General features: G+C 42.2%; 1 protein-coding gene across 1 annotated transcript in view; it reads left to right on the forward strand.

Moving 5' to 3' along the window:
- The window catches only part of DPYS (dihydropyrimidinase), a 79,545-nt gene extending 69,391 nt beyond the window's left edge, over positions 1 to 10,154 (forward strand). Inside the window, exon 9 of the mRNA XM_059901806.1 lies at positions 9,725 to 10,154. Coding sequence (XP_059757789.1) covers positions 9,725 to 9,823 — 99 coding nt within the window. The 3' untranslated portion in view covers positions 9,824 to 10,154. The remainder of the gene's footprint in view (positions 1 to 9,724) is intronic.
- The last annotated feature ends 16,130 nt before the right edge of the window (positions 10,155 to 26,284 follow it).

Below are 26,284 nucleotides of genomic sequence, written 5' to 3' on the forward strand. Positions count from 1 at the left end.
GGACCAAAACATAAACTCCGGTTATCTGACTACAAAAGCTGTATGCTTAAGCAATAAACCATATAACGTAAACCATAAAGATTGAGTTAAATGAGTTAATGGGAGATAAATTATTCTGAACTAGGTTTGGGGAAAAAATCTAAATGAGAGGCCTTGATGGCAGCTAGTTTATTCATGACAGTTGTAGTAGTAATCCAAGGGATGAACAGATAAGCGTTGACTTAGAAGAGATAGTACCGACAGAACTGGGTGATGAATCATGTGACACTTGAAGTGAATCCAGGACCAGCCTGCTCCAGGCTGTCAGTACCAGTTGCCCACCAGCAGGGACACTAGACTAACTGGGAACCCCTGACAGACTGTATTTAAAGGACTGACTTTGCCTAAGTCTTCCTCTTGTAGGGAAAATATGCCGAGATCACCGAATGACTGGCTTCATCAGTTCTCCTTTTCAAATTGTTGTTGGGTATTTTATTGGCAAAATTAATGCCAACATCATTTTTTAGGAGTTCACTATCAATTTTGTGAGTTATTTTAGTTTCTCAATATTTTCTTCTGATACCAACTTTTTAGGTATTCTAGTGCATTATTGTTTTTACAATAACAATAAATAATAGTTGCATTTATTGTTCTGAGCACTTACTATCTGCCAGGCACTGTATTTGGTGTAATTTATATTCATTATTTTACCTAACCTGCACAACAAGCCATGTGGGAGATATTATCATCCCCATTTTACAGAATAGGAAACTGACTCTCAGCAAGATTAAGTAACTTTCCCTGGGCTGAGCGGTAAGTAAACGTAAGAGCCAGGGTGTGTGATAAGACCTTTCTGATTCCCGCTGTACATGAGACCTCTGTAGAGCAAGTAAAGAGAAGAAAATGATTGTGAAACTCAAATCATGGGGAATGCATTATTTTAAAAAGTGTTGATGTGGAAAAAGTATCAAATAAAATGAATAAAATGAGGTTTGGGGACTGTGTGGAGATGTTTCAGACCTTTTTTCTCTCCATTAGGTGAAGATAATTTCATAGAAGAAAAATATTATGCTAAAGTTAAAAAGAGTTGTTAGGAATCCTAGATTTTAAATTCACATGAGGTAATTAGAGCTCTTACTTTGGTTTTCATTTGAAATATTCAGATTTCTTTGTAAGTGAGGATAAGAGTTTGAAGGCAAGCAGGAAAGGCCCATACCATTTCTCCTGCTCTCCTGTTATCCTTCCCAAGAAAATTAATCACTTACCACTCTGGACTCCAAAGCACAGATTGTAGAGACACGCCAGTGTTTGTCAGTCCCAGAACTCAGCTGGTCTCCTGGCTAGAATGTTAGTTCTTTGAGGAACTTACTTTCTTATTCCCAGTACTTCCTATGTAGTAGGCGTTTGATAAATAAACAAATTGCAAATGGAAGGAGCAAAGACTATAGTTTCAGAGGTCATAGAAAGGACTTGAAATAAATTTACACAGAAGATTGCCTCTTGCCTCGTCCCAAACAGTGGGGTTGTCTGTGAACTTGATTCTTATCCACGATTTTATTACTTAGTGAAACTTGGCATCATGCTGTGCAGCTATCACTGTTAACGGATATTGTGAGGAATTTCAAAGGACAGAAATGACATTGTAATGTAATTTGACAGCTTCAGGGAATTGTTACTTTATTTTAATATTTAAACGGGATCCTTAAGGGAAAAAATTTAAATCAGAAGATGAAACCTCAAAATTTATTTGATAAATGTTACGTAATAAAATACATATTTCAATTCAATATAAAAAGTCACTTAAGGAAGAGTGTTGGGGGATTCAGGAAAGAAAAATAAAAGAGGAAGGAAAAAAAGGACATGGTCCCTCGGTATCCATAGGGTTTGGTGCTCAGTATCTGCAGATACCAAAACCCACAGCTGCTCAAGTCCCTTATACTGTTGGCCCTCTCTATCCATGTACTCAACCAGCTGTGCACATGGAGGGCTACGGTAACAGCAACTTCGGTGTTCAAGTACATTTTGAAAGAAGAAAATCAACTTACATACTATTCATTCTTTACCAAAAAAAACAAAAACAAAGACTTTTTAAACTCAAATGGTTTATTATTCCTAGAATTTTTGTGTGTTTAGAGTATTATAATTTTTACCAAAATTTGGAAGCATAGACATTCTTCAAGTCATCCCTTTTTCTCTTTTTTCAGTAATAAGCAACCCAATCTATTTTGGAAAATTAGGGTCACATTGCATTTTCTAGTGAAGCAGGGATAACTTCATGGAGTAATGCATGGTTTCAGAATACTGCTGCCACAGCTTTTAAACTGGCTTGTGCCTTTGCAACCATAAGCATAATTTGCCTTTTAGATAAGATAAAATTAAATGGATGGCTGATCTAGTCCTTGAAACGGGTGTTCTCCATTTCCGAAATAACAGTTTATCAATGTCTTTCTCAGTGTGGTAGCTCAGAGAAAATAATTTCATATCATCAGCTGCCATGTAATTCTGATTTCCTCGGATTGCTTGCTAGTAATTGCAAAAGGCGATACATATGTTGGAGCCAGCTCATTTTGGCTTATGAGAGACACTTGTATGTATCCCTTCCCGACTCCTCATTCAGTGGTGTCAGTAGCTTGAAATCAGCCATGGTGAGAGCATTTACACAACAGAAATAGGCAAGTGCTATAAATCAGGGCTTTAGGAGTGATGAGAAAAGGGGAAGGTGGGTTGTCAACATTTACCAGTACATCACTGTATACAGGGACTTTGTAAGTACTCTCTTTTCATGTTTTATCTAACCATTCAATTTCATCCAGTAAATACTTATTGATGACCAATTATGTGCTCACATTGTTCTTGAGAAATAGCTCACAGGGTATTTTGAGGATTAAATGGAAACATTTGGTGGATAGTAAAACATTATCAAAATGCAAATGTTCATGTTATAGATCACCTCTGTTGAATCTAGTGATTCATAGTCCCCTGGAGAGCTCAGTCCTGTGAGGACCTCTAAGAACCTTGAAGTTCACCAGGTACTGAATACCTACCTCTAAATTCACCAGCCAGGCATGGATTTCATTCTCAGGGAGTCGCTGCTCATTTGGACCGTTTGGTGTTAGGTCAGTGTCTGCTGTTTGGTATTTGGAAGTTCTGTTGTCTTTATCGCCATTTTAGTATCTTAGCCTCCATGATCAACATTGTATTAGTAACTTCTTGGGGTTCAGGATTCTTGTCTATGGTCTTAAAAATCTCAGAAAAATCTAGCATCCTAGCATTTTACTCTCTGCAGACAATACAGGTAAATTTTCTATCAATTTTAAGCTTCCTCTTTTCCCTGGTCAGCTAACCAAAAACATTTCTGCAATCATGCGGGTATAGTGATTGCAATTAATATTTATTCATAGCACTTCATATCGCGATATAATTCTCATTTTTGTCTATAAACTCATCACAGTGACAATCATCATTAAGTACTATGAACTCAAATTGAGCTCCCATCTACCTAAGTAAACCACCAGCACCCTGCTGGGTGAGGTGCCATCCATGTTTCCTGTTTTACTTAGGATAGCCTCTCACAGTGTTTTACCCTCAAACCTTTCTATTTGATTGTGAACCCACCAAGATGGGAAGAACTGCTGGCGGGGTGTGCTCGTCTAATTTTGGCCAGCCTGTACTTGGGGAAAAAGATGTCCCCACCCAGATCAGTCTTCCAAAGGTGTGCGCTCAGGATCCTAATCTCTTTTAGGTGCTCCTTAAGAAAGCTTTCAAGTGATTTTAGATAATGCTACCCTCAGGTGATTCTATTGCCCAATATCATCTAAAAAGTTCTAAAAAGTCCTACAGTCAAGAAATCTTTCATTTAACAAATGTTTGTTAAGCACCAGAAACAATTCCATATTCCAGGTGCTAGGGATACAGGTGTAACTAAGACAGCAGTCCCTGGGCTCAAAGAGCTTTAATCCTGCTTCTCTTTCAACTACAGTTTGTGGTGCTTAAGTTCTAGTTCTGTTTGAGATGCTAATTACACCTCCCTGTGAAGAGGTCAGTTAGCCACTTGGATAAAGGAGTCCGGAAATTGGGAGGCATTGGGGCTGGACATAAAATTTAGGAATCCTGGCATCTACATTTATTTAAAAACACAAGTCTGAGGCCACCAGAGAGACTGTAGACAGAGAAGAAAGGGGACTTGAGAAAGAGCTCTGGGGCTGCCAACCTTCAGAGGCTGAGGAGAGGTGGAGGGGAGGAGCCAGCAAAGGAGCCTGAGAAAGCTGACCAGTGAGATCAGAAGAAAAGTAGGAGAACACGAAGAAGATAAGAGACCTGCTTACTTTGTTCAACCCAGAACCCTCTGATACTTCATCCTGGTCTTTCTGTGAGCTTTATGCTGCATTAATGTCCTCTAAGAAGTAGGTATGCAGGGACTTCCCTGGTGGCGCAGTGGTTAGGAATCCGCCTGCCAATGCAGGGGACACGGGTTCGAGCCCTGGTCTGGGAAGATCCCACATGCCGTGGAGCAACTAAGCCCGTGCACCACAACTGCTGAGCCTGTGCTCTAGAGCCCACGAGCCACAACTACTGAGCCTGCATGCCACAACTATAAAGCCCGCGCGCCTAGAGCCCGTGTTCCTCAACAAGAGAAGCCACTGCAATGAGAAGCCCGCACACCAAAACGAAGAGCAGCCCCCGCTCGCCGCAACTAGAGAAAGCCCGCATACAGCAACGAAGACCCAACGTAGCCAAAAATAAATAAATAAGTAAAAAAAAAAAAAGAAAGAAATAGGTATGCATTTAGTTGGGAAACTCAGGATGGTGTCCCTGTCATCACTGTACTCATCCTGGATACCTGGGAAAGAAGCCCACTTTGGACCCAACCACTAGGATAAGCTCTGAGCATTATACACTGGTTGCACCAGATGCTGATGCCCGTGTCAGGGCTGGGCACGTCACACTGGAGATGGAGTTTGCCATTTGCCACTAGAGAGAAGCCACGTGACTACTTTTCCTGAGAGCTGCAGGGTAAGTCTGCTTAGAAAACATGTGCAGCCGAACTCTGGAATAATGCAGGGAAGGCTTAACATTCTGCAGAACGAGTGCCATCACCTTTCCATTTCGTCACCGTGAACATCTACTGAGGTTCTAAAATGTATATAGAGTACAGTGTCAGGGGCAATAGACAGTACAAAGATGGACAAGACCTGGGTCTAGCATTAAAGAGCTTATGTAACCACATCTAAGGATAAGAAAAGATTAGAAGGTTGAAAGTACTGCAAGGCTTGAGACCAGAACTTAAATTGTCTTTGATTCCTGTCAACTTGTCTATAAAGGGGAAGACTGTGAAGTGTGGGGCAGCAAAAGCCTCCCCAGAGAGGGTCAGTCTGTGTCTGAGGTGGCGGAGTGGGCAGGAGTGGTTAACAGCCCACAGCCATCCTGGCGGGAAATCGGTCCCTGCCCATCCCGAGCCTCAGCAGCAGATGAAGAGGAAGGCTGTGTGCACGTGAGACCTGGCCAGTCAGGTCAGAGACATTTGACGGTCAGTGTGACCAGAGTGACCAGCCAGGCTAAGAGGGGCCTCGTGGCATTGCTAGTACAGTGACTGAGCAGCCGGAAAGGGATTCTTAGACAAGTGCAAAGGGCAGGTGCAACCTGGGGAACAGATCAGTGCTGAAACAGAACGAAAGAGGATGAGGGAAACTGAGTCAGCTCTGGCCAGGATAACTGACACAAAGAGGAGAGGAGCTCAACTAGGGATCTCCTTCCCACCAACATCCTTCCACCCTTAATAGGAATTTATCAAGTATTTACTGAGTACTTGTTTTGGAGAAACAGAGCAATAGACCAACCCTGAGTCTGCTGGAGGAGATAGACAGATAATAACAGAAAATGGTAAGCACGATACTGGATGTGGCAGAGAGGTCTAAAGCTTCCTGGGCTAATGACTGCCTGGGCTGAGTTACCGAAGATCCATTGGAGATATTTAGGTAAAAAAAAGAGGGTGGGCATGCCATGATGGTTGAAGGCATGGCCCTGGCAGAAAGATGCTTGGAAGGATGCCGATTCACCTGGTTTGAGTCACCCCTGAGCCTGCAGCTGGGTTCAGGGAAGGGATCCTCCGAGGGACCTGCCGGCTTGTGGAGCAAGCCCACCCCCTGAATGAGGAGGGGGGGGCACGGGCTTGACGGTCCCGCTTAAATCACTGGTGTTGGTCATCAGTCCCCAAGAAGGAGTCCAGGAGAGATAAAAAAGTACAGATGAAAGCCACAAACAGAAAGACTTCGAAGGAACTGTTGGAACAGGGAGATGGGGGTGCTGATGAGGGACACGCAGCACAAAGGCAGGTGGCACAAATATCTGCCCACTGGTGTCACTTCCTCCAGGGGCTGCAGAAAAGGCTGATGCTTGAACTGAAATATGCCACGGGTTTTGCCGAGTGCAAATACCAACAGGAAAAGAGAGAAAAGCAAGACTCTTTACGTTGTCTGCAAGAGAAGGGTTGAAGGAAAGTGGAAACAAATCCTGGTTTGCTTGGATGGTCCTGAATTTTACCTGTTAATTATGTTTAGTACCCTTTACACTCTCAGAAGTGTCCCAGTTTGGATGATAAATTATGTGGTCACATTAGGTTTAAGTACATACATATAGTTGGGCTTGAAAAATAAACCAGGAGAAGAAAAAACATGGAGACTAAGACCTGAAACGGGGGATGTGGTCAGAGAGTGGGGTATTAAATTAATTTAAAGTTTCAGGTGTGGATTGGCTCCAGGTAACTACAATGTCCAGGGGCTGGGTGGCCACCAAGGGAAGTTGGTGCTTCATTACCCCGTGTCGATGTTCAAGGTGATGGCAGGAGCCAGGGCGAAGGAAAGGACTGAGTCGATAGCGAGCCAAGATGCAAGTCCAGCAAAGCATCCAACCAGACACAGAAAGTGGACAGAGGCTTGGACTTGTGCACAGAGGGCAGGGGTCTTCCTAGTCACTAAGTGATCAGTGTGCTTCAAATTCCACTGTAGGGACACGGTCTCTGTCTTGTTCTCTGCTTTATCCTCTGTGCCTGGCAAAATACCTGGGATTTGTGTGTGCTCAGTAAATATCTACTGAATGAATGAAGGAAATGCTTTGTATCTGGGAAATCTCATGTGCCTGTGAGGTAGGTTTTATTCCTTGCATTTCATAGATGAGTGAGTAGGCTCAGAGGAGCTTATTAACTTGCCAGTTTCCTACAGCCAGTAAATGGCAAAGCTAGAATTCAAACTTAGACCTACCTTTCTCCAAAGCCCACACGGTTGATCACTACAATATATTAGTTTTGGTGGTCAAAATAAGACAGATGTGCACAAACATACACACACACATATTTATTTTTTAAGAGCTTTTATATGCTAGGCATTATTCTAAATGCTTTACATATATTTAATCCTCACAACCCCCCAATAAATTAGGAGCTATTACGATCCCCAGTTTACAGCTGAAGCACAGTTTTAAGTAACATGCCCAGGCAAGCTGGTTCCAGAGCCCATGCCCTTAACCACTGTGGTTTACAATTACTTGACTTGCCAGTGAATTTGTGTCCACATTGACAAACAGTAGGATTTACTTACTTCTTATGAATCCCTTTGTTTAGAAAGTCCTGATTTCAAAAGTCTGCTCAAGCACTGAATTAACTCTAGCTGAATCCAGGGTTCTGCTACACAGTTGGCCACCAAAGAGGTATAGTTCCAGATGGGAGATTCTGTGGAAGGCTTGTTACCAGCGGGGACTATCAGGAAAATGAAGAAACACACACACAGATTGCTAGAATCTGAAACAAAAAGCTGAAAGTCTTAGGAGACGTACAACAAAGCACTCTGGGAATATAGACACCTAGAATTGAAACTACAAGAAAAGGTAGAATGTTGGAAAAGCCTGTAAGGCGGTTATAGAACAGAATGTGTGAGGATATGGCAGAGGCACCAGTGAAAGTTGCGCTGGAAGGAATGATTGTTAGGAAGTGTTCCCTGGGCCTTTGTCTGATGCAGATCAACCCCAGTGAAAGAGTGGGGCAATGCCGATACCCGAGGTCACCGGGAATTTCTGTGAAAGGGCAGGGCATGGGAGGCACATGATAAATTCACAAGGCTCATTTTTGGACTCACAATTCACTTAGGGAGCAGAACTTAGCTTTGAATTCAAGAAGTCAATAAGCCACAAGAGAAAAATGAAATGTTCTGTTTCAGACTTGCACGCCTACCCCCGTGGAGCGTGAACCCTATAAGGGAGAAGTCATCACACTGAAATCCAGAGGGACAAAAGAAGACGCCACACATGGGACCAGGAAACAGGCCCACTCCTGAACCAGGTGCTGTCAGTAAGGGATAGTGGGCAGAGAAAGTTTTCCTCCCTGACAGCATATGGAATTAGCATATCTCTTTCTTCCTTAGTGTTTAAAGAGTCCATGGTCAAGGTCAAAGACTTCAAAGTGACCTAAGACTCAAGGACAGTTCAGCCAAAGGGCAGGCTGATAAAAGACCTCTTGACGCAGAACACTTGGATGAGCCTTCCAGGTTGAAGAAGGCCTTGGGCTAGCTTGAGGTTTATTCTCTGAGACGTTAGGAAACATTGCACAGAGGCCTAGAGAATCAAATATGAGCAAGAGGCTGGTAACACAGAGGGAGGCTGTTATTGAGGAAGGTTGGCACTACTTAAAACTGAGAGTGCAAAAAAAAAAAAAAAAAACAACTGAGAGTGCAAGTTTATAGTCAAAATTTATAAACCGATTAGGACTTTATCTGGAAGAAATGAATCTATGTATTGTAAAGGCAACCATATTCTAGAACTTAGAATGGAAAATGAATCATGTTGCTTTGGGTATAATTTTTCAGGAAAATTATTTGATAGCTTATTTCACGTAGTTTTAGAATAATATAGATATGGTCATTTAAAAAACATTTGAGTGCTTCATCAGTTTTCTCTTAGTCTTTTGACATTCAAATCTTTCTTTTTGAAACACGTATTATCATCATCCTTGTCAATTTTCTTTTTCTTTTTCTGGGTTTTTTGGGGGTTTTTTTCCAGTTGTTTTCTGGTCCTCCTCTGCCAGGTACCTATTTCACCATGGCTTTCCTGTGATTTCAACATTTCTCTAACATCATTTCCACTGACTTCATGAAATCTACATGTTTTGCCAGTTTTGCAATTTCACTAGCCTCTATGGCTTTGTTTTTTCTTTTTAATGTGTGATACATTTTCACATGTTTCAGCACGTAGCAGTCAGCAAAAGATTACAGAGGAGGTTGACAAGACGGACAGGGAGAGACGTTTGTGCTAATTAGGGACACTGTCTGTCAAAGGCCTCGTTTTATGCAAACCCAGTTAGGCATTGCAGGTTTTTTACATTATGATAATAACCTGCGCTTCCTTGCATAAACCCTGAGGCTTGTATAATGGGGCCCTGTGTACTCCCAGCTGTGTTCCCTTTCATTATTGAACGCTGTTAAGTTTTTAATAACGCTGTACAGCCAGCAGTTCCAGCTTTGTTGTCATTTCCTGACTATTGGAACTATTTTTCCAATCCAGGAAGGTTGTGTTAAAAATCCAGAGGAAGATTAGCAAGAGGAAGAAATTTTATTGAATGCTGTAACATGCTATTACCAGCATTTGTAGGAGCGGGATTAATGTTTACTTTGATTACAGGATTTCTTGGGGGTCAGGCTTGGGTTCTGCATCTCTTTGTGAGGGAGAATGTTACACTGCGTTCCTTTTATTCTGTTCAAAGGTAAAATCAGAGAAAAGGATGCTGCCATTCCCATCCCAGTTAAACGTTGTCAGCCCGTGGAGAAGCAGGCCTTATTTCAACTCCGCAAGATCCTTTTGAAAAAATAATCGCTCTAGGTTTCTTTGATTTCCTTTCAGAAGCAATTGCCGCCTTTCTTACTGTGACTTTGTTGCTGTGTAAGATTGAAGATATAAATGAATATTATTATGATAGAAAGTCTGTGTGAAAATTCACTGATGATACTTTAAAATGTCATCTTTGCTTGCACCAGATTTCTCACTTTGAATTTTTAAAAATCACTTTCTTGTTTAAAGTTTTTTAATGGCTACATTTGTTTAAAAATAGCTAACTCTGTGATTTTACATTCTATTGTAATTCGTAAGCATTTAGATCTTTACTGTAATTAATAAACATTTAGATCTTCATTTTATATCCTGTTATCCTGTTATCTGAGTTATGTGTGTCTTCTTTTAACTAGTGGGATTGGGAGTCTGGGAGGTTGCTTTTGATTCACAATTTCCTGAGAGACATCTGCTTCCGCAACTCCTGGAAATCAGGTCCCTCCGCAAACCCCATGTAATCAAACTGGATACTCAACCTTAGAATAACTCCAAGGCAAATTATCCAATTACACTGATGAATGCAGGATTTGAGGGAATTAAATGGAGTCAACGTGGCTGAAAGATGCTGCAGTGATACCTTCCGGCCCCTGTGCTTCCTGGTCTGTGCTCTGAACCTTCTGTGTGTGCAGAGAAGCTGAGTTTATATTCCTTCTCCTGGGTAACTAGGCCAAGAGGGATTTTAAAAACATGCAGTAAAATCAGGGCAATTATGTTCTCACTGCAGACACATCTGCCCCGACTTACTCACTTAGATCTGGGGTGTAGTCACACTTTTGACAAAGGATGGTAGGAATCTAGTTTACTCAGTTGTGATTCGTTTTGAACACACAGTAAAAAGGATGATGAAATACATCTACAGAAGAATCACAGGGCTCTTTTCTCAGGTAAGAGATACCTTAAAATACGACTTTTCGGGCTTCCCTGATGGCGCAGTGGTTGAGTCTGCCTGCCAATGCAGGGGACACGGGTTCGAGCCCTGGTCTGGGAGGATCCCACATGCCGCGGAGCAACTAGGCCCGTGAGCCACAACTACTGAGCCTGCGCGTCTGGACCCTGTGCTCCGCAACGGGAGAGGCCGCGACAGTGAGAGGCCCGCGCACCGCGATGAGGAGTGGCCCCCGCTCGCCACAGCTGGAGAAGGCCCTTGTACGGAAACGAAGACCCAACACAGCCAAAAATAAACAAATAAATAAATAAATAAATTTAAAAAAAAATACGACTTTTCTCCTCCACTTTGGTTGATGAAAAAATTCGACAATAAGATGACTGAATCCTCTGAAAAGAAAGAATGAAATTGCTTTTTTATCTAGAAGCCAATTTTCACTCATCCTTTAGAATTCAGCTTAAATATCACCCTCACTCAGAGGCTTCCCCAGACCCAACACCATAGGGTTAAGTCCCACTTTCTGTTCCTCCATATCAAGGCCACCACGTACCCCATCACAGCACCACACCCCACTGTACTATATCTACCTGCTTTACTTGTTGGCCTCCCCCAGGAAGCTGAAAGCTCGTTCAGGGCAGGGCTGTCTTGTCCACTGTTATTTCCCCAGCATCTACCAGAGCACCAACTGATGGGCATCAATGGATAATTATCAGAGGACATGAAGGAGTTCCTGCTAAGTTCCTGAATTGATACTGATGAACTAAGTGAGAACTTTCAACAAAATAAGGATAAATTTTGTGGAGTATTTTAGTGTAAAGGGGCTTTAAATGAAGAATACTGATTCATTATCTAGTATTTGATGGATCTCTTTGGGAGAATGAAATAGCCTTAGGATTCTACATTAACAAAATCATTTGAAATGAACGTGGGGATCCCTTTGTTGCTTTCCTTAGGCTTTGTCATGAAAATGTTTGTAGAAGCATAGTTCTAAATAAATGACGTAAGGCAATGGAAAAACATGATTCAAGCTATTAATATTTAATACCTTGTTTTTCAGGATTGCCTCTGGTATACAAAGTAAGGGTCCCTTTGTCACTAAACAATTGCATTCTCAAGGTCTGTCAGACTAGATGGAATTAGTAGCTTTTTTTTTTTTTTTTTTTAAATATTCACTCCTTCCTCTGATGGGCAGTATGATGTACTGGGAAGCAAAAAAGTGTGGGATCTAAACTTCCATTTCCTAGTTGTGAGGCCTTAAACAATTCTTAAAATTAAAATACATTCTGAATTTATCAAAACATACCAAAAGCAAAAAAATTAACATAATCACACTTATATACCTATTATCCTATTTAAGAAAGAAAACTTTGCCAGTACAGCTGAAGAGCCCTGTGTGCTTCTCTATTCATTTCCCTTTCCTCCCCCAAGGTAACCAGTGTCTGGAATCTGGTGTTTTATTCCCATGTACAATACATCTTTTATATATTTGCTGTATGTGTACATATCTCTAAGCATTGTTTTGTAGTGGTTAAATCTCATAAAAGCATTATATAGTATGTGTTGGTTTTTTCTTTGTTGGTACGTATTCTTTGGTTTCTGCTTTTTTGCAGTCAACATGTTTGGGAGTTACTTGTTTTGCTAGGTCTAGCTCTAGTTATCCATTTTATTGCTACACAGTATTTCCTTGTATGACCACACCATAATCTATTTACCCATGTTCCTGTTGATAGACATTTAGGTTGTTTCCATTATCATAAACAACACTGCTATAAGCGTTTTTGTACCTATTTCCTTGTGCTCACTGAGTGCTTCCCTAACATATATGCCTTGAGTGAAGGGGGGTGGAACTGACAGGTCTGAAGGTGGGCGCATTCTCCCCTTAGTTAGATACTGGCAAATTCTTCTCCAAAGTGGAAACGTATGCCCTCCATAACAGAGTGGAAGAGTTTCTGTTGCTCCAGATTCTCACCAACATTAGATATTGTCCAGTTTACTAACTTTGCTAATTTGATTCTTGTCAAAGTTATCTTATCGGAGTTTTAATTTGCATTTTCTTGAGTGCTAATGAAGTTGAGCTCCTTTTTATCATGCAGTTTAATTGATCTTACTAAGCGTCAGCGTCTTCATTTATAAGATGAGAATAATAGTATCTTCCTAATGCACAAGGATGCTGTGAGGGTTACAAAGCCCATACTGTGTGGTCAGCACGGGCTAGCTAAGATTACTGCTAATAGTGTCATGATGAAATAATAAACAGTGTGCTGCCCAGAGACTGCCGAAGTCTTGACTGTTCTCCTTCTGTGGCAAAGCTCACCAGGCTTGGTAATGCCAGCTCCTTTGGCAGCTGGAGGAGCATGGCAGCCAAGACCGGAAGGGCGGAGTGAGAGCAGGCACAGGGTGAGGGATTAGCACGGGCCTGGGGAGGCTCAGTGGGCATGGTGGCCCTGGGTCCTGGCACATGTGAGCAGTCAGCAGGGGCACAAGCAGAAATACGGGGGATGAGCAGAGCCTGGCTCTCAAGTGACGCCTGTAGATCCAGCAGGTCCCAATGGCAGCATCTGCCAGCTACACCTGGGACCCTCTTCTCTCAGTGTTTTCTCTCCCCTCTGCCTGCCCACTGGAGAGGAGACAGCATCTTGTGGGGGAAAGAGTGTCGGCCTGTCACTGCCTTTAAAGTCACAAAGCTGGATTTGAACCAGGTGATCTAGATGCTTGACCTTCCTGAGCCTGTTTCCCCATTGGTAAGGTGGGAACAATTAATAATACTTCCTTGGCAGGGAAGAGGCGAAAGGATTAACTGAGATGATATGGAAGGTCAGATTCATCCTCTTCTTGTGGCCCTCCCCTACACCTGCTTTTACTCTTTTTGCCTTCTTTCTCACTTACCTACTATCGAACCCCCTGAAGGCACCAATAGATTCAGTAGATTTCTTTGTGTCAAACCCACTCTCTCTCTTTCCTTCTTTTTGGAGAATATCTGCGGACAAGTTAAAAGGAAATAAAGGCAGTGAATCTATCATTTATTAAACACCTACTGTTTATAGAACACAAACCAAACCCCTCAGTTTTGGCTGCCACTGTCCCTCAACAGTACAGTGAGTAACACAAAGAAGTGCTCAATGAATTCATCTTGGGAAGAGAAGACAAAGAAGATTATGGTGATGGAGGAAGAAGAGAGAGATAATTCACGAATGAAAATCAACACTACAGCAAACCATTATTTGTGTTCAGGGGTCAGGACGGCATTTATCTCAGGAGCTATCCATAGCGTGTCAGGGGAGTTTGTAAAAATCTAAATGGCCAGTTGTGAAATATATTTGCCCACATTTTAACTCGGCCTATACAATAATCTAACACGATAAAATAACTATGTTATATTTGTTATACAAAATATTTGCAACTGCATTATGATTGTAAGTTCCTTGAGGGCAGGGACAGTTTCTTAACAGCTTGTGCCCCAAACAACACCAGCGCAATGATTTACACAGGGCAGACCTTCACGATGGGCTTGGTGAATTGAAATTAATGTACCGTGGCTGAGGGTATTTAAAGGAAAGCGTCTGAATTTGGAAAGGCTCGCTGAAAGAAAAGGATTTAAAATCCTATTGATGAAGACAGTCACACCTGGCAGAGGAGAGAAGGAAGCATATTCTAGGAAAAGGAACAGTGCAGCAAAAGCAGAGGTTGGCTCACCCAGGGCCATCAGCCAATGGAGGTTCACTGGGGACTGGCCATTGTGGCTCTATGGGCCAACGGAGTTTTCCATAACAAGCTGTTGGGGTAAGGAAGTATTAACAGGGCTTTCTCAAGCATTGCTTTTTGCCTTAGACTAGGATGTAGTCTCCACAAGAACACAGAACCTTTGGCATTTTCTTTAATGATTTCTATAAATGTACTCAATAGATCATTAATATAACATTTATTAGGCCCTTATTGAAACAGAGCAGGACCCAGTGGGGCTCCTGGACACGGAAGCCTTTCTGTGTCCCCTGTTTCTTGTTTGTGGGGAATAGACTCCAGCCTCCATGACCTTCCAAAGGGCAGGTTTGAACAGTTGCTAATCAGGGAAGGGAGGGGATGCAGAGACGAGGGAGGAGACCACCTGAGGCCAGATCAAAGGAACCAGAGAAGCTCATCGGGAGACCACCGGAGGCCAGATTAAAGGAGTGCAGGCCCTGCACACACCCTGATCCTTATCAGCAACTCTGCCCCTAAATCATTGCTATAAAACTCCTCACCAAATCCTCCCAGGTTGGGACACATGGTTTTTGAGGCCTGAGCCTGTGATGTCCCCCTTTGCCTGGCAAAGCAGTAAAGCTATTCTTTTCTACTTCACCCAAAACTCTGTCTCCAAGATGCGCTTAGGCACCGGTGCACAGAGGCCGAGATTTCGGCATCATTATTAGGTGTCTAGACCAGCGTCGGAACCTCCCCCGAACCCCGTGTTTGTGCCTGTCCTGTTCATCACCCAGCGAGATTCCGACGGGCGTGTCACCGACCCTCATCCTGCGCAGGTGCGGCCCTCACTGGGCTGCGGGGCTGAGTGAGCGCTCGCCCCACCCACTCCAACGGCATCTCCTCCCATCCGCGCACCAGGAGACTGCTCACCCCTCTGCAGGCAGACATTTGGGAATTATTTATTCTCCACTCCCCCTCCTCCCAAGGCCTGCATTCTTTTCTTAAGTGGTTTACAATACTCTGAGTTGCTTTACACCTTATATGCAACTCGCTCTTAAGGCTTCTCTTCTCTGGGGAATTCTAGTAACAAGACGGCTTGCTTTCTCTTTTCTAAAAGAGCACAGCACGTCCCCTCCAATCAATATTTACTGGCTCTAGGTCTGCTGAGAGGGAGAGAGGTTTACATTAAGAAGATGTAGACACAGCCCTCAGGGAGCTTATAATAAAAATGTTACAGGGAGAGGAGTCAAAAAGTTACTAAGATTCTTAGGAGTGGAACTATGCCGGCAGTGGTGGGATTTCAAGGGAGTTCCTGAAAAAAGGATTTTCTTGTTGTGGTTTTTGTGTTGTTTTTTCCTTCTCCTCCTCCTCCTCCCCCCTGCTCCTCTTTCTTTAGGCAAAGAAGGAAAAAATGAAGGTTTCTGAATCTTAGTTGTAGGATCCTAGAATCTACCTTTATGCCATGGAGCTAATGAAAGAGGGGAAATTGAAGGCATGAGTTGGTATTTCTTTTTATTGAAATTCTTTGGAGGACAATGGTATAACACTAAGAAGGAAAGATTCTTAGACTAAGATGGGAAGGGTGTGGGCAAAGACACAGAGCCCCAAAAGTTATGCTTCATGCACCAGAGGACACATGACATGGGCAAGGAGCCTGGGATTTGGCATGAGAAGGTGGTTTTCATCACTTCTCAACGTGTGGCTTGGGGAAAGTCACTTAACCTCTCTGAACCCCAATTTCTTGATCCATGAAATGGAAATGATGATACCTGCCCTGCTTACTTTACTGCTTTGAACTGAATGAAGTTTGTGGACAATAAAACATTATGAGTGTTATGAGTATAATATGATGATAATATCAATGCCAGGCTCAAAAAGTCAGTTACTCTGGAAAGCTGGTTTGTAGTAAAAAGAAGATTCAGAATGAGAGAGATTATAAAGGCCATGGGAGATTTTAAAATAACCTGGTGAGATCACTGTAATTACAGAAGGGCACTTTTAAGGGGAGGGTGACAAGAAAAGGAGAAAATAACTGAGAACTGAACAAGATGTTTAACAGGGGCCACAGAGAAGGAGGAAGTGTTGCTGGGTCCCACTGGAGGAAGCTGGAGGTTTTGTTCACTGATATATAGAGGAATGGGGCTGGGGAAGAGCTTAGAATGTGAGCATTTACTGTGAGTCACTGTACCATCCCTATTGAGTGTCACATGTAAAAGCCAGAGCCAAGAACAGGCATGCCAAGTGAAGGCTAGGACTGCATTGAAGAACCCATGGAGAAGATGTACTGAGCTGGGAGGACCAGGGTGGTGAAAGGAGTTGGACACTCCAGGCAAGTTCTGAGAAAGCTCAGCAGGAGGCGGTGGGAGGAGTTCAGAGCGAACGCACGGATATCTGGGCAGAGAAGGCTGCCAGGAGGTGAAAGGACCTGCCGTGGGGATGGGTTGGAAGCCAAGAAGGTCAGTTCAGAAGGAGCTGGAATCCTAGGCAGGGTGGCAAGGATGCTACCTGGTCAGGAAGGAGACTTGGCAGTCACCCTAGATTAGGACCAGAGCTACAGGGCAGAGAGAAGCTTGATTCCCAAGAGCGGGACATGAGGACAGTGTTTAGGTCCTGCTCCCCGAGAGAGCAGTTAGGGACAAGCAGGCTCCTTGTGACCTGGGACTATGTCTCCTCGCTCTCTGTAGCCTCACTACCTAGCACAGTGCCTGGTGTTCAGAAAGCACTTGATCAGTGTTCGTTGGAATGAACCAACACATGAATGACAAATGAATAAGGCCAAGTTCAAAATACCCAGTAAGCTTTGAATTTTATTCCTCCCTCTGGTGGCTTTTGACAGCCTTTGGCTTTCTTTCTAGTGCCAGATAGTTCATGTGGAACCACCCTCACGGTCCCTCCTGAGAACTCTTGGCCACCCAGTGTGTCTCCTTCCCTTCTCTTTACGTGGTAGGTGTGCTCGATATGGCCACGTTCCACTTAGCGGCTTGTTTCCATGGCAACTTGCTTCTTCGTTATGCCACACTCACCCTGCCTCTCATTACCAGGCATTGCTGTATCTTATTCAGATTTCTAACCCTGTCAATTCCCAGCCGTGTTTACATCCTGTCTGATATAGAATGTCTTACATTAAGGGAACATTGTCTTCTCAGAAAATTAACTTTAAAAATTGCACTTAAACACATTATGGCATGATTTTTTTTCCAACTAGAAATATAAATTTTCTCCACAACTTCCTTGCCAAGAAACAAGTTCTCTTGTCAGCCATTTTCACTGACTCTTTTCAAAACTTTTTTTCTCCATGCATATTTTAAAGCCCTGGAAAGAGTCTCCAGGAGAAGCATCTGGCTCCTGAAGTAATGTATGGCTCTCAAACTTTCACCTACATCTGCGGGCTCTACCCACTGCTGGTCACTGCCATGGTCAGACCACCAGCAATCTCTCCCTTGGTACTGAAGAAGATCTGAACACCATCCCAAGAAAATGTAGGCACAAGAGTCACAGTACACATTTAATTTCATTGTATTGTGTCACTTTTATTAGACCAGTCCATTTGTGTTTTAAGGCTCCCGACATGGTTTTCATCACTTTAATGAAGAAAGATCAAGCTAATCTGTTCTTAGAATCCATCTTGGTCAATTTACAGAGTGTGTCTTGACCTTAGTCTCTTTCTCAGCTGTCAACTATTTTAAGAAACACTCAGATGGGACCCACTAATGCCGGTTCAGGATCACCTCGTCTTTTCTTTTCAAGGCGGATTTTCACATCTGCTGGAAGAACTGTCTGTCACACACCTGCCACTTGTAACCAGTGTGGGTAGGCTTGTCCTTGGTCCAGCGGCTCATCCTATTCCTCACTTGTGGCCTTTCATCATTCCTTACCTTCCCATAAAGCACCAAATGGATTCCTACATTTGGTATCTCTCACTTATAAGGTCCCTCATGGCTCAGCTCAGTGCATTGCTGGGATCCTTCATTTAGATCTTTTCCTCAATGCTCAGTGAGACTCTGTGTGGCAGAACATTTATTGTGGCTAAGATATACTTCCAAGTTCCATAGAACAACTTCCCTCTGGTTGTGCAGAGGAAAAAAAATTCAGTTCTGAAGGACCTACTATATAGCATAAGGAACTACACTCAATATTTTGTAATAACCAATATGAGAAAAGAATCTGAAAAAGAATATATATATAACTGAATCACTTGCTGTGTACCGGAAACTAACACAACATTGTAAATCTGCTATACTTCAATTAAGAAAAAGGAAAAAAAATCAATTCTGATTTCTCCTGCCCTTTTCACGCCTGCATTTAGAGTTAGAATGCATCAGAGGACGTGTAAAGTTCATCCTAACCGTGCAGCTCTGCTATAAGCCAGTAGAAGATATTTTCTAAAGGGTTGGTTATGTATACCGGACATACCGTACAAGGGGTGATTCTTGTAGGGGAAAGTCTGTGCTGGTTGTTTACTGTACAGGGTTGAATTGTGTCCCCCACAAAAATACCTTCAGGTCCTAATCCCCATTATCCGCGAATGTGACCTCATTTGGAAATACGGTCTTTGCAAATGTAGTCAAATTAAGATGACGTTATACTGGATTAGGTTTCGTCTGAATACAACGACTGCTGTTCTTAAAAGAAGAGAGAATATTGGACACAGAAGGATGAAGGTCATGTGAAGACAGAGGCAGAAATTGGACTTGTGCTGCCATCAGGCAAAGGATGTGAAGAATTGCCAGTAACCACCAGAAGGCAGAAGAGACAAGGGAAGATTCTCTCCTAGGAACTTTGGAGTAAACATGGCTCTGCCAACGCCTTGAATTCAGCTTCCAGGCTCCAGAACTATGAGAGCATACATTTCTGTTGTTTTAAGGCCTCCAATTTGTGGTCATTTGTTACAGCAGTCCTAGGAAACCAATACATTCACCACTGGAAAACTAAATAAAGGTAAGAAGTTTGAAACTTGGGAATTTTGTCCTGCCTCCAAGGTTCAAATCCCCCAAGGATAAATGGGAATTTGCCCAGTTTGTTTCTTGGATATGAGAAAAAAAAATAGAGACATTTTTTCCTCCCCTGACATTGGTATCATTGTTAGCCGTAATATATTAGACTATCATATTTGAGCTACTGCCTAAATATTTACAGCTCCTCCTGGAGTATGAATGCCTAACATCCTGATAAGAGGCTGCTTGAGAGACACACCCCTGACCATAATGCACAGCTTTGCACCCTCCCTCCATGCCCAGCTAGTGAACTAAACATGACTGCTTGAGTTGACTCCGTAATCTGCAAGGGCAGCAGGCAACTTGGGGGTTGGATGTGATAAGTAATGGGGATTACAGATGACCATTGTAAATTCTCATCTAAGGAAAAGCTCCGCACAAATTGCTTTTTAGATTATTTTTTTGTTTGTTATTTTGGGAGAAAGAGTTCTAGAGATGAGGCTTGATGGAGAAGCTGGAGTAGAGATGGGAGCAAATGCAATGGTTTGGTAAGGAAATGATAGTGGCAGTTAACACTGAAAAAAAAAAAGGAGATTCAAGGGATGTGCAGCAAGGGAATTGGTTGGGTGTTGGATAGAAGCAGTTACAAATAAGTTACAAATAAAACTGACTCCTAAGCTGAGAAAATCTGGAAAATATTTGGGTCACTGATCGTGATGGGGAATTGATCTTTGAGACTAAGAAGGGCAAGAAAGAGGGTGATGAGGATGGGGATCTAGCAGCCTCATGAGCTAATAGAGCTTGTAGGACTCTCAAAGTCATTGACTCCAGGGGTCACCCTGAGGCCCACAGAGGGGAAACTACTCAACCAAAATCCTACGGCCAGCGACAGACAGAGCCCAAGTCAGAATCCAGGACTCCTATCATCGTCCTGTATTCTTTCCAAATTAGAAACTGGAAGAAAGTGGGAAGCTTTAAGCTGAAGCATGTAGATTTTGTAGAACCCCGCTTAATAGCTGGTAACAAACACGCTACCCGAAAAAGAATGTATGAGCAGAGGCCACAAACCACCAGCTCATGGATTGACCTCGACTCTACTTTTTTAAATTGATTATTGGGAATTCCCTGGCAGTCCAGTGGTTAGGATTTGGTGCTTTCACTGCTCTGGCCTGGGAACTAAGATCCCACAAGCTACAGGGCGCAGCCAAATAAAATTTTTTTTTTTTTTTACCACCCCCTCCCCACCCCCCAAATAAGATTTTTTTAATTGATTACTAACATTTAAAAAGTAAGCAATATATGTGGAATCTAGAAAATGGTACAGATGAACTTAGTGGCAAAGCAGAAATAGAGACATAGATGGAGAGAGCAAACGTATGGATACCAAGGGGGGAAGGGAGTGTGGGATGAACTGGGAGATTGGGATTGATATATATACAATACTATGTATAAAATAGATAACCAATGAGAACCTACTGTACAGCACAGGGAACTCTACTCAATGCTCTGTGGTGACCTAAATGGGAAGGAAATCCAAAAAAGAGGGGATATATGTATATGTATAGCTGATTCCCTTTGCTGTGCAGCAGAAGCTAACACAACATTGTAAAGCAACTATACTCCAATAAAAATTAATAAAAAATTAAAATTAATTAATTAATTAAAAAATAATAAAAGGCCTTAAAAAAAAAAGAGTAAGCGAGCTCCCCTAAAACTCTGGCTGTTTAGCTGCTCTGGGAAAAGTCTGTGGATCTATGTGAAAGGAGGAAGAGCTGCCCTCTGTTTAGATGAGGCAGGCAGGCCCAGGCTGGTGTGCCCATCTACCTGGCCGGCTTCACTAACTTATATTCTCTACCTGGCCCCTGCCGGCCCTGGAGTCTGCCAGCCCTGGGAGGCGAGGAAAGGCAGAGGCCCTGAGCCCAAGGCCGAGGCCAGAGTTGGGACTGTTAATGGCAGGGGTGAAAAGAACCCGGCAAAGAAACCCAGGCACTAGGAGGGCTAGAGAGCCTAGGTCACAGAAGCTAAGGTCTTGTCCAAAAAGTCAGGGACAGACTTTTCATCTATTTTAGATAAAGCAACAGGATGTGGAAACCAAAAATGTGGTCAGTTCTCCCATACTGCGCGATGGGGATGACTTATGCACAACATCCTCTTTTCCTATTTTTAACTAGATCACAGAAGCTGCATCAGAGGACTGGCTGCTGACTAATCCTGTTGAGACGCCTTTCTCTGAGTTGCATAAATGTCATCTACACGAGTTAGAGAATATTTGAGAAGGAAAGAAAAAAAACCCTGTAAAGACTACTGCACATAGGGCATTCTTAAAAATAGTCTTCTGAGTGGTATCAAGGTGTTCTGGGCCACAGCTTTCTGGAAGTTGTCTAGGATTTCATGGCTGAATGGGGCAGACATTCAAAGAGAAATCATGCATTTATTAAAGCCGAATTAATGATCCATGACTTTTTTGGACTCCAAAGTACAGTGATGACAGTTTTTCAGTAGATTACCTGGAGAATTAGGCTGATTTTTTCAGCAAAACTATTATCTAGTTGTATAAATATCCCTGCCCCAGGAACAGGCATTTTATTGGAGAAAAGGAATCAGGAATGAAAGCAAAGCGTTGTCAATGCGTTATGGATGAGAACCACATCATGACAATGGCAGGCCTTGAACGTCGGCAGAGAGCTCAGCCATCGTGGACGGCAACCTTCTCACTTTACTGAGGGGGAGATGGAGCTGTTGCAGATGGTGTGGAGGCCCTGCTCCTCCCCCACGGCCCCCCCAGGCCTCACCACTTCTGTGCGCTCCTGCTGTCCAGTGGCCAGACTCTGAAATCTCTTTGCCTGGGGGCTTTTTTCATAACTGAGGAAAGCCAGATGCGCCAGGGAATAAATACCACCCAGAAGCAGCAGTGGCCCACAATCAGGGACTGGTAGGTCTTGGTGTCTAAATACCCCAGGCCCTCACCCCTCAGTGGGATAACCCCTAGACATGAGCTCTACAAGCTGCTAACACAGAGAAAGTAGGCTGCAGGCTTTGGCAGGCAAGTATCTTGCTAGAGTTAATGTAATAATGTTGTTTTGTTTTCAATGTGTGTGTGTATGTCTGTGTGTGTGGTATGTATAGTTTATATATGTATATTAAAGATGTATATATAGTATATATTAATGTATATATGTAAATATGGGTATATAATAAATAATGTATATATGATGTTTATATAAGTTACTTTCTATTTACGGAAGGTGATACTGTTTTTCTATTTACAGTGGCGTTATAAAGTTTCCTTTTGTTTTTTTTTTTGTTTTTTTTTTTTTTAATTTTTTTTAATTAATTAATTTATTTATTTTTTATTTTATGGCTGTGTTGGGTCTTCGTTTCTGTGCGAGGGCTTTCTCTAGTTGTGGCAAGCGGGGGCCACTCTTCATCACGGTGCGCGGGCCTCTCACTATCGCGGCCTCTCTTGTTGCGGAGCAGAGGCTCCAGACGCTCAGGCTCAGTAGTTGTGGCTCACGGGCCCAGTTGCTGCACGGCATGTGGGATCTTCCCAGACCAGGGCTCGAACCCGTGTCCCCTGCATTGGCAGGCAGATTCTCAACCACTGCGCCACCAGGGAAGCCCTCCTTTTGTTTTTTAAAAATTTATTTTGTTGAAGAATAGGTGATTTACAATGTTGTGTTAATTTCTACTGTATAGCAAATGATTCATTTATACATATATATACATTCTTTTTCATATTCTTTTCCTTTATGGTTTATCACAGGATGTCGAATATAGTTCCCTGAGCTACCCAGTAGGACCTTGTCGTTTATCCATTCTATACATAATAGTTGCCTCTGCTAGTCCCAAACTCCCAATCCTTCCCTTCCCCACGCCCTGTCCCCCTTGGCAACCACAAGTCTGTTCTCTATGTCTGTGAGTCTGTTTCTGTTTCATAGATAAATTCATTTGTGTCATACTTTAGATTCCACATATAAGTGATATCATATGGTAATCGTCTTTCTCTTTCTGACTTTTGAAGTTTCCTTTTAGAATGAACTTATTTAGGTAAAAATGTTGAGTTGACTTAAAGAACATTTAAGTACACAATAGAACATGCACTATGCTAATATGATAAAAAATGGTGGAGGTTGTACATGAATGACTAAAGTTAGTCTGGGGTCTCCTGCTTTGTTTTCAGATCCCTCAGGTGCTTGGGGAACTGCTAAGACGGAGGAGAGGAAGGGAAGCTGGCTTCAGGTCATCAGCCTCTGTTTCAAGCATGGCACCTCTGTCTTTGTTGGGTTAGGAACTGGTGATATAAAGAATGAATTAGAGATACAAACTACTAGACATAAAATAGATAAACAACAAGGATTTACTGTATAGCACAGGGAATTATATTTAATATCTTGTAATAACCTATAATGAAATATAATCTGAAAACAAAAGCTGGATCACTTTGCTGTACACTTGAAACTAACACAACATGGAAAATCAACTATACTTCTATTTTAAAAATACATTGTAGGCTTTGAACTGTACATTTAAAAATTGTTAAAATGGCAAATTTTATGTTATATATATTTTACCATAATAAAAAATACAAAATAAAAATGTATAGGTTTAAAAAAAGGTGACTTAGAGGAAGGGGGGTTTACTGCTTAAAAGAATAGTAGTTGATACTTTTGCAAATTTCAAATGGAGTCCAACACTCAATCGATCGCGAAATTGAGGCCCAGAGAGATTAAATGACATTTCCCAGTTCCCACACAGAGTCGGTGACAAAGCCAGGACAAGGCCCCATTCACTTAACTCCCACCCGTGCTCTTCCCACAGTGCTCACTTCCTGAGGAGGCGGGACTTGAAGAATGGGAGGAAGTGAATGGGGAGAGAAGATTGGAGCTTGCAATGAGGAGGTCCAAGAGAGCAAAGGTGTGAAGGGGGAATGCCGGCGACTCTTCGCAAGCCAGGTGGGAAGAGTTTTTGACTAAAGGGAGGATTGGGGCAGAAGCGGAGTGAGAAATAAGGTGGCAAAATAAGCTGGGATCAGATTGGAGGGGAGTTTGAATGCCCGATGGGGAGAATGTTAACTCCCCAGGACCTATGATGCAAATCTCTGAGCTGGGAAACGATAGGTCAGAACCATGCTGCAGGAGGCAGCATGGCAGAAAGTAACTATGCTCAAATATTGTTTCCAGAACACAGTGCAGACAAGTCACTTAGCCTCTCTGTGCCTTGGTTTCTTCACCTACAAAACAGCAACAGCGTCAGAACTTCCCTCATGAAATTTTGGTGAGGATTAATGGAAATAATACACCAAAAGCAATATCTAGTATCTAGTAAGGGCTCAATAAATCATAGCTATTATGATTTCTAAGGACTGATTTGACTCAAGAGACAGAAGTGCCTTGGCTGAGCTAGTCAATAGCAGAGCCAGAATTAGGAGTCAGTTCCTGTAATTTCTAACTCAACATTCTTTTTCTTTCATTGTATCATATTTTAAAACAACGGATTATTTATTTTCTGGTATGTATTAGCATTTCGACTTGCAAGACATAGCACTTATTCTTTGTGTACAATCACTACAATGGTTTCCTTTTGGAAAAATAATTTTGATCAATTTCTTTCACTCTCTAATTAATATATCACATTTAGAGTGACTGCACTGTTTGCTTTGAAAAAGAAAGTCTTTCAATTTTCAGGTCTTCAGGCAACTGACATTGCAGCCTGACTTTAAACCATAAGAAATTACATATGACATTTAGAATATAATAACTATTCTGATTGCTTCTTTGTGTCTGGGGAGAAAACATTTATTTTTACCGAATGTTATCTTTTCCCTCTTTCATCAAATGAATCATACTTATGACCCAAGAGTGTCTGTTATTCTTTGTGATTCATTGATCAACCATAAAAGAACAAACAAGTCAAATACTGAAACTTGGGTGGCAGTTTATTGGTGATTTTCTCCAGGAGACTGTGGTCTCCCGAAGAATCATAGACCTTAAGAGATGGCAGCTTCCTCGGAGATTCCGTATCCCTGCTCCTTCATCTTTATAGAGGAGAAAATTCAGTTCCGAAAGGTGAAGTGACTTTTGAAAAGTCATCCAGCTAGTTGATGGAAAAGAGGGATTTTGATCCTATTTTTTTTTTCTAACTTTGAAAAAACAGAGGGATTTTGATCCCCCCCCCCTTTTTTTTTCTGGCATTGCATCATGTCCTGCATCAACTCATGGATTTCTGAAAAGTCTTCCTGCGTTTCAGGCAGACCAGATCCAGTTTGCTGCTTCTTTGTGCAAATAAAGTTTTATTGAAACACAGCCATGCTCATTCCTTTACTGATTGTCTATGGCTGCTTTCTCACTACAGTGGCAGAGGTGAGGGCGTTGCACCAGACCCACATGACTGCAAAGCCTGAAAGACTTACTATCAGTCCCTTCACAAAAAAATTGTGTCAGTTTCCATCGTATATCAAGCCTAGTTGAAATTCTGTTTTTTGTTTTTATTCTTTTTGTATCAGACCCTAATGTCAATGTTGAATAAAGTGGGGTTTGGCAGGGAAGAATGGGAAAGAAGAAAGAGAAAGGAAAGAACTAACATTTATTTGTCTCATTGGGGGAGACTTTATGTGTCACCCCATTTAATTCTCAAAAAGATGCTATCAGATTGCTCTTTTAAGCCCCATTTTATAAATAAGAAAACTGAGGCTAAGAGAGATAAAAGCCAAGTTGCCTAAGTTCATGTCACTAATAATTAGCAGGACTAAGGTTTGAATCCAGCCTTCCCCATTCTAAAAATCTCTGTTCTTTCTTCTGTACCGTGTGATTGTCATAGTCAAGATTACCTTCTATTTTTCAAAATGTGATATACCATCCCTTAAATTGAAAGAGTTGAATTAAAAAATAATATTGGATACCAAATCATATTTGATAAATAGTTAAATACTGGTTACAATTGT

Source organism: Balaenoptera ricei, chromosome 17, assembly GCF_028023285.1.
Source record: "Balaenoptera ricei isolate mBalRic1 chromosome 17, mBalRic1.hap2, whole genome shotgun sequence".
In the NCBI taxonomy this organism is placed as follows: Eukaryota; Metazoa; Chordata; class Mammalia; order Artiodactyla; family Balaenopteridae; genus Balaenoptera; species Balaenoptera ricei.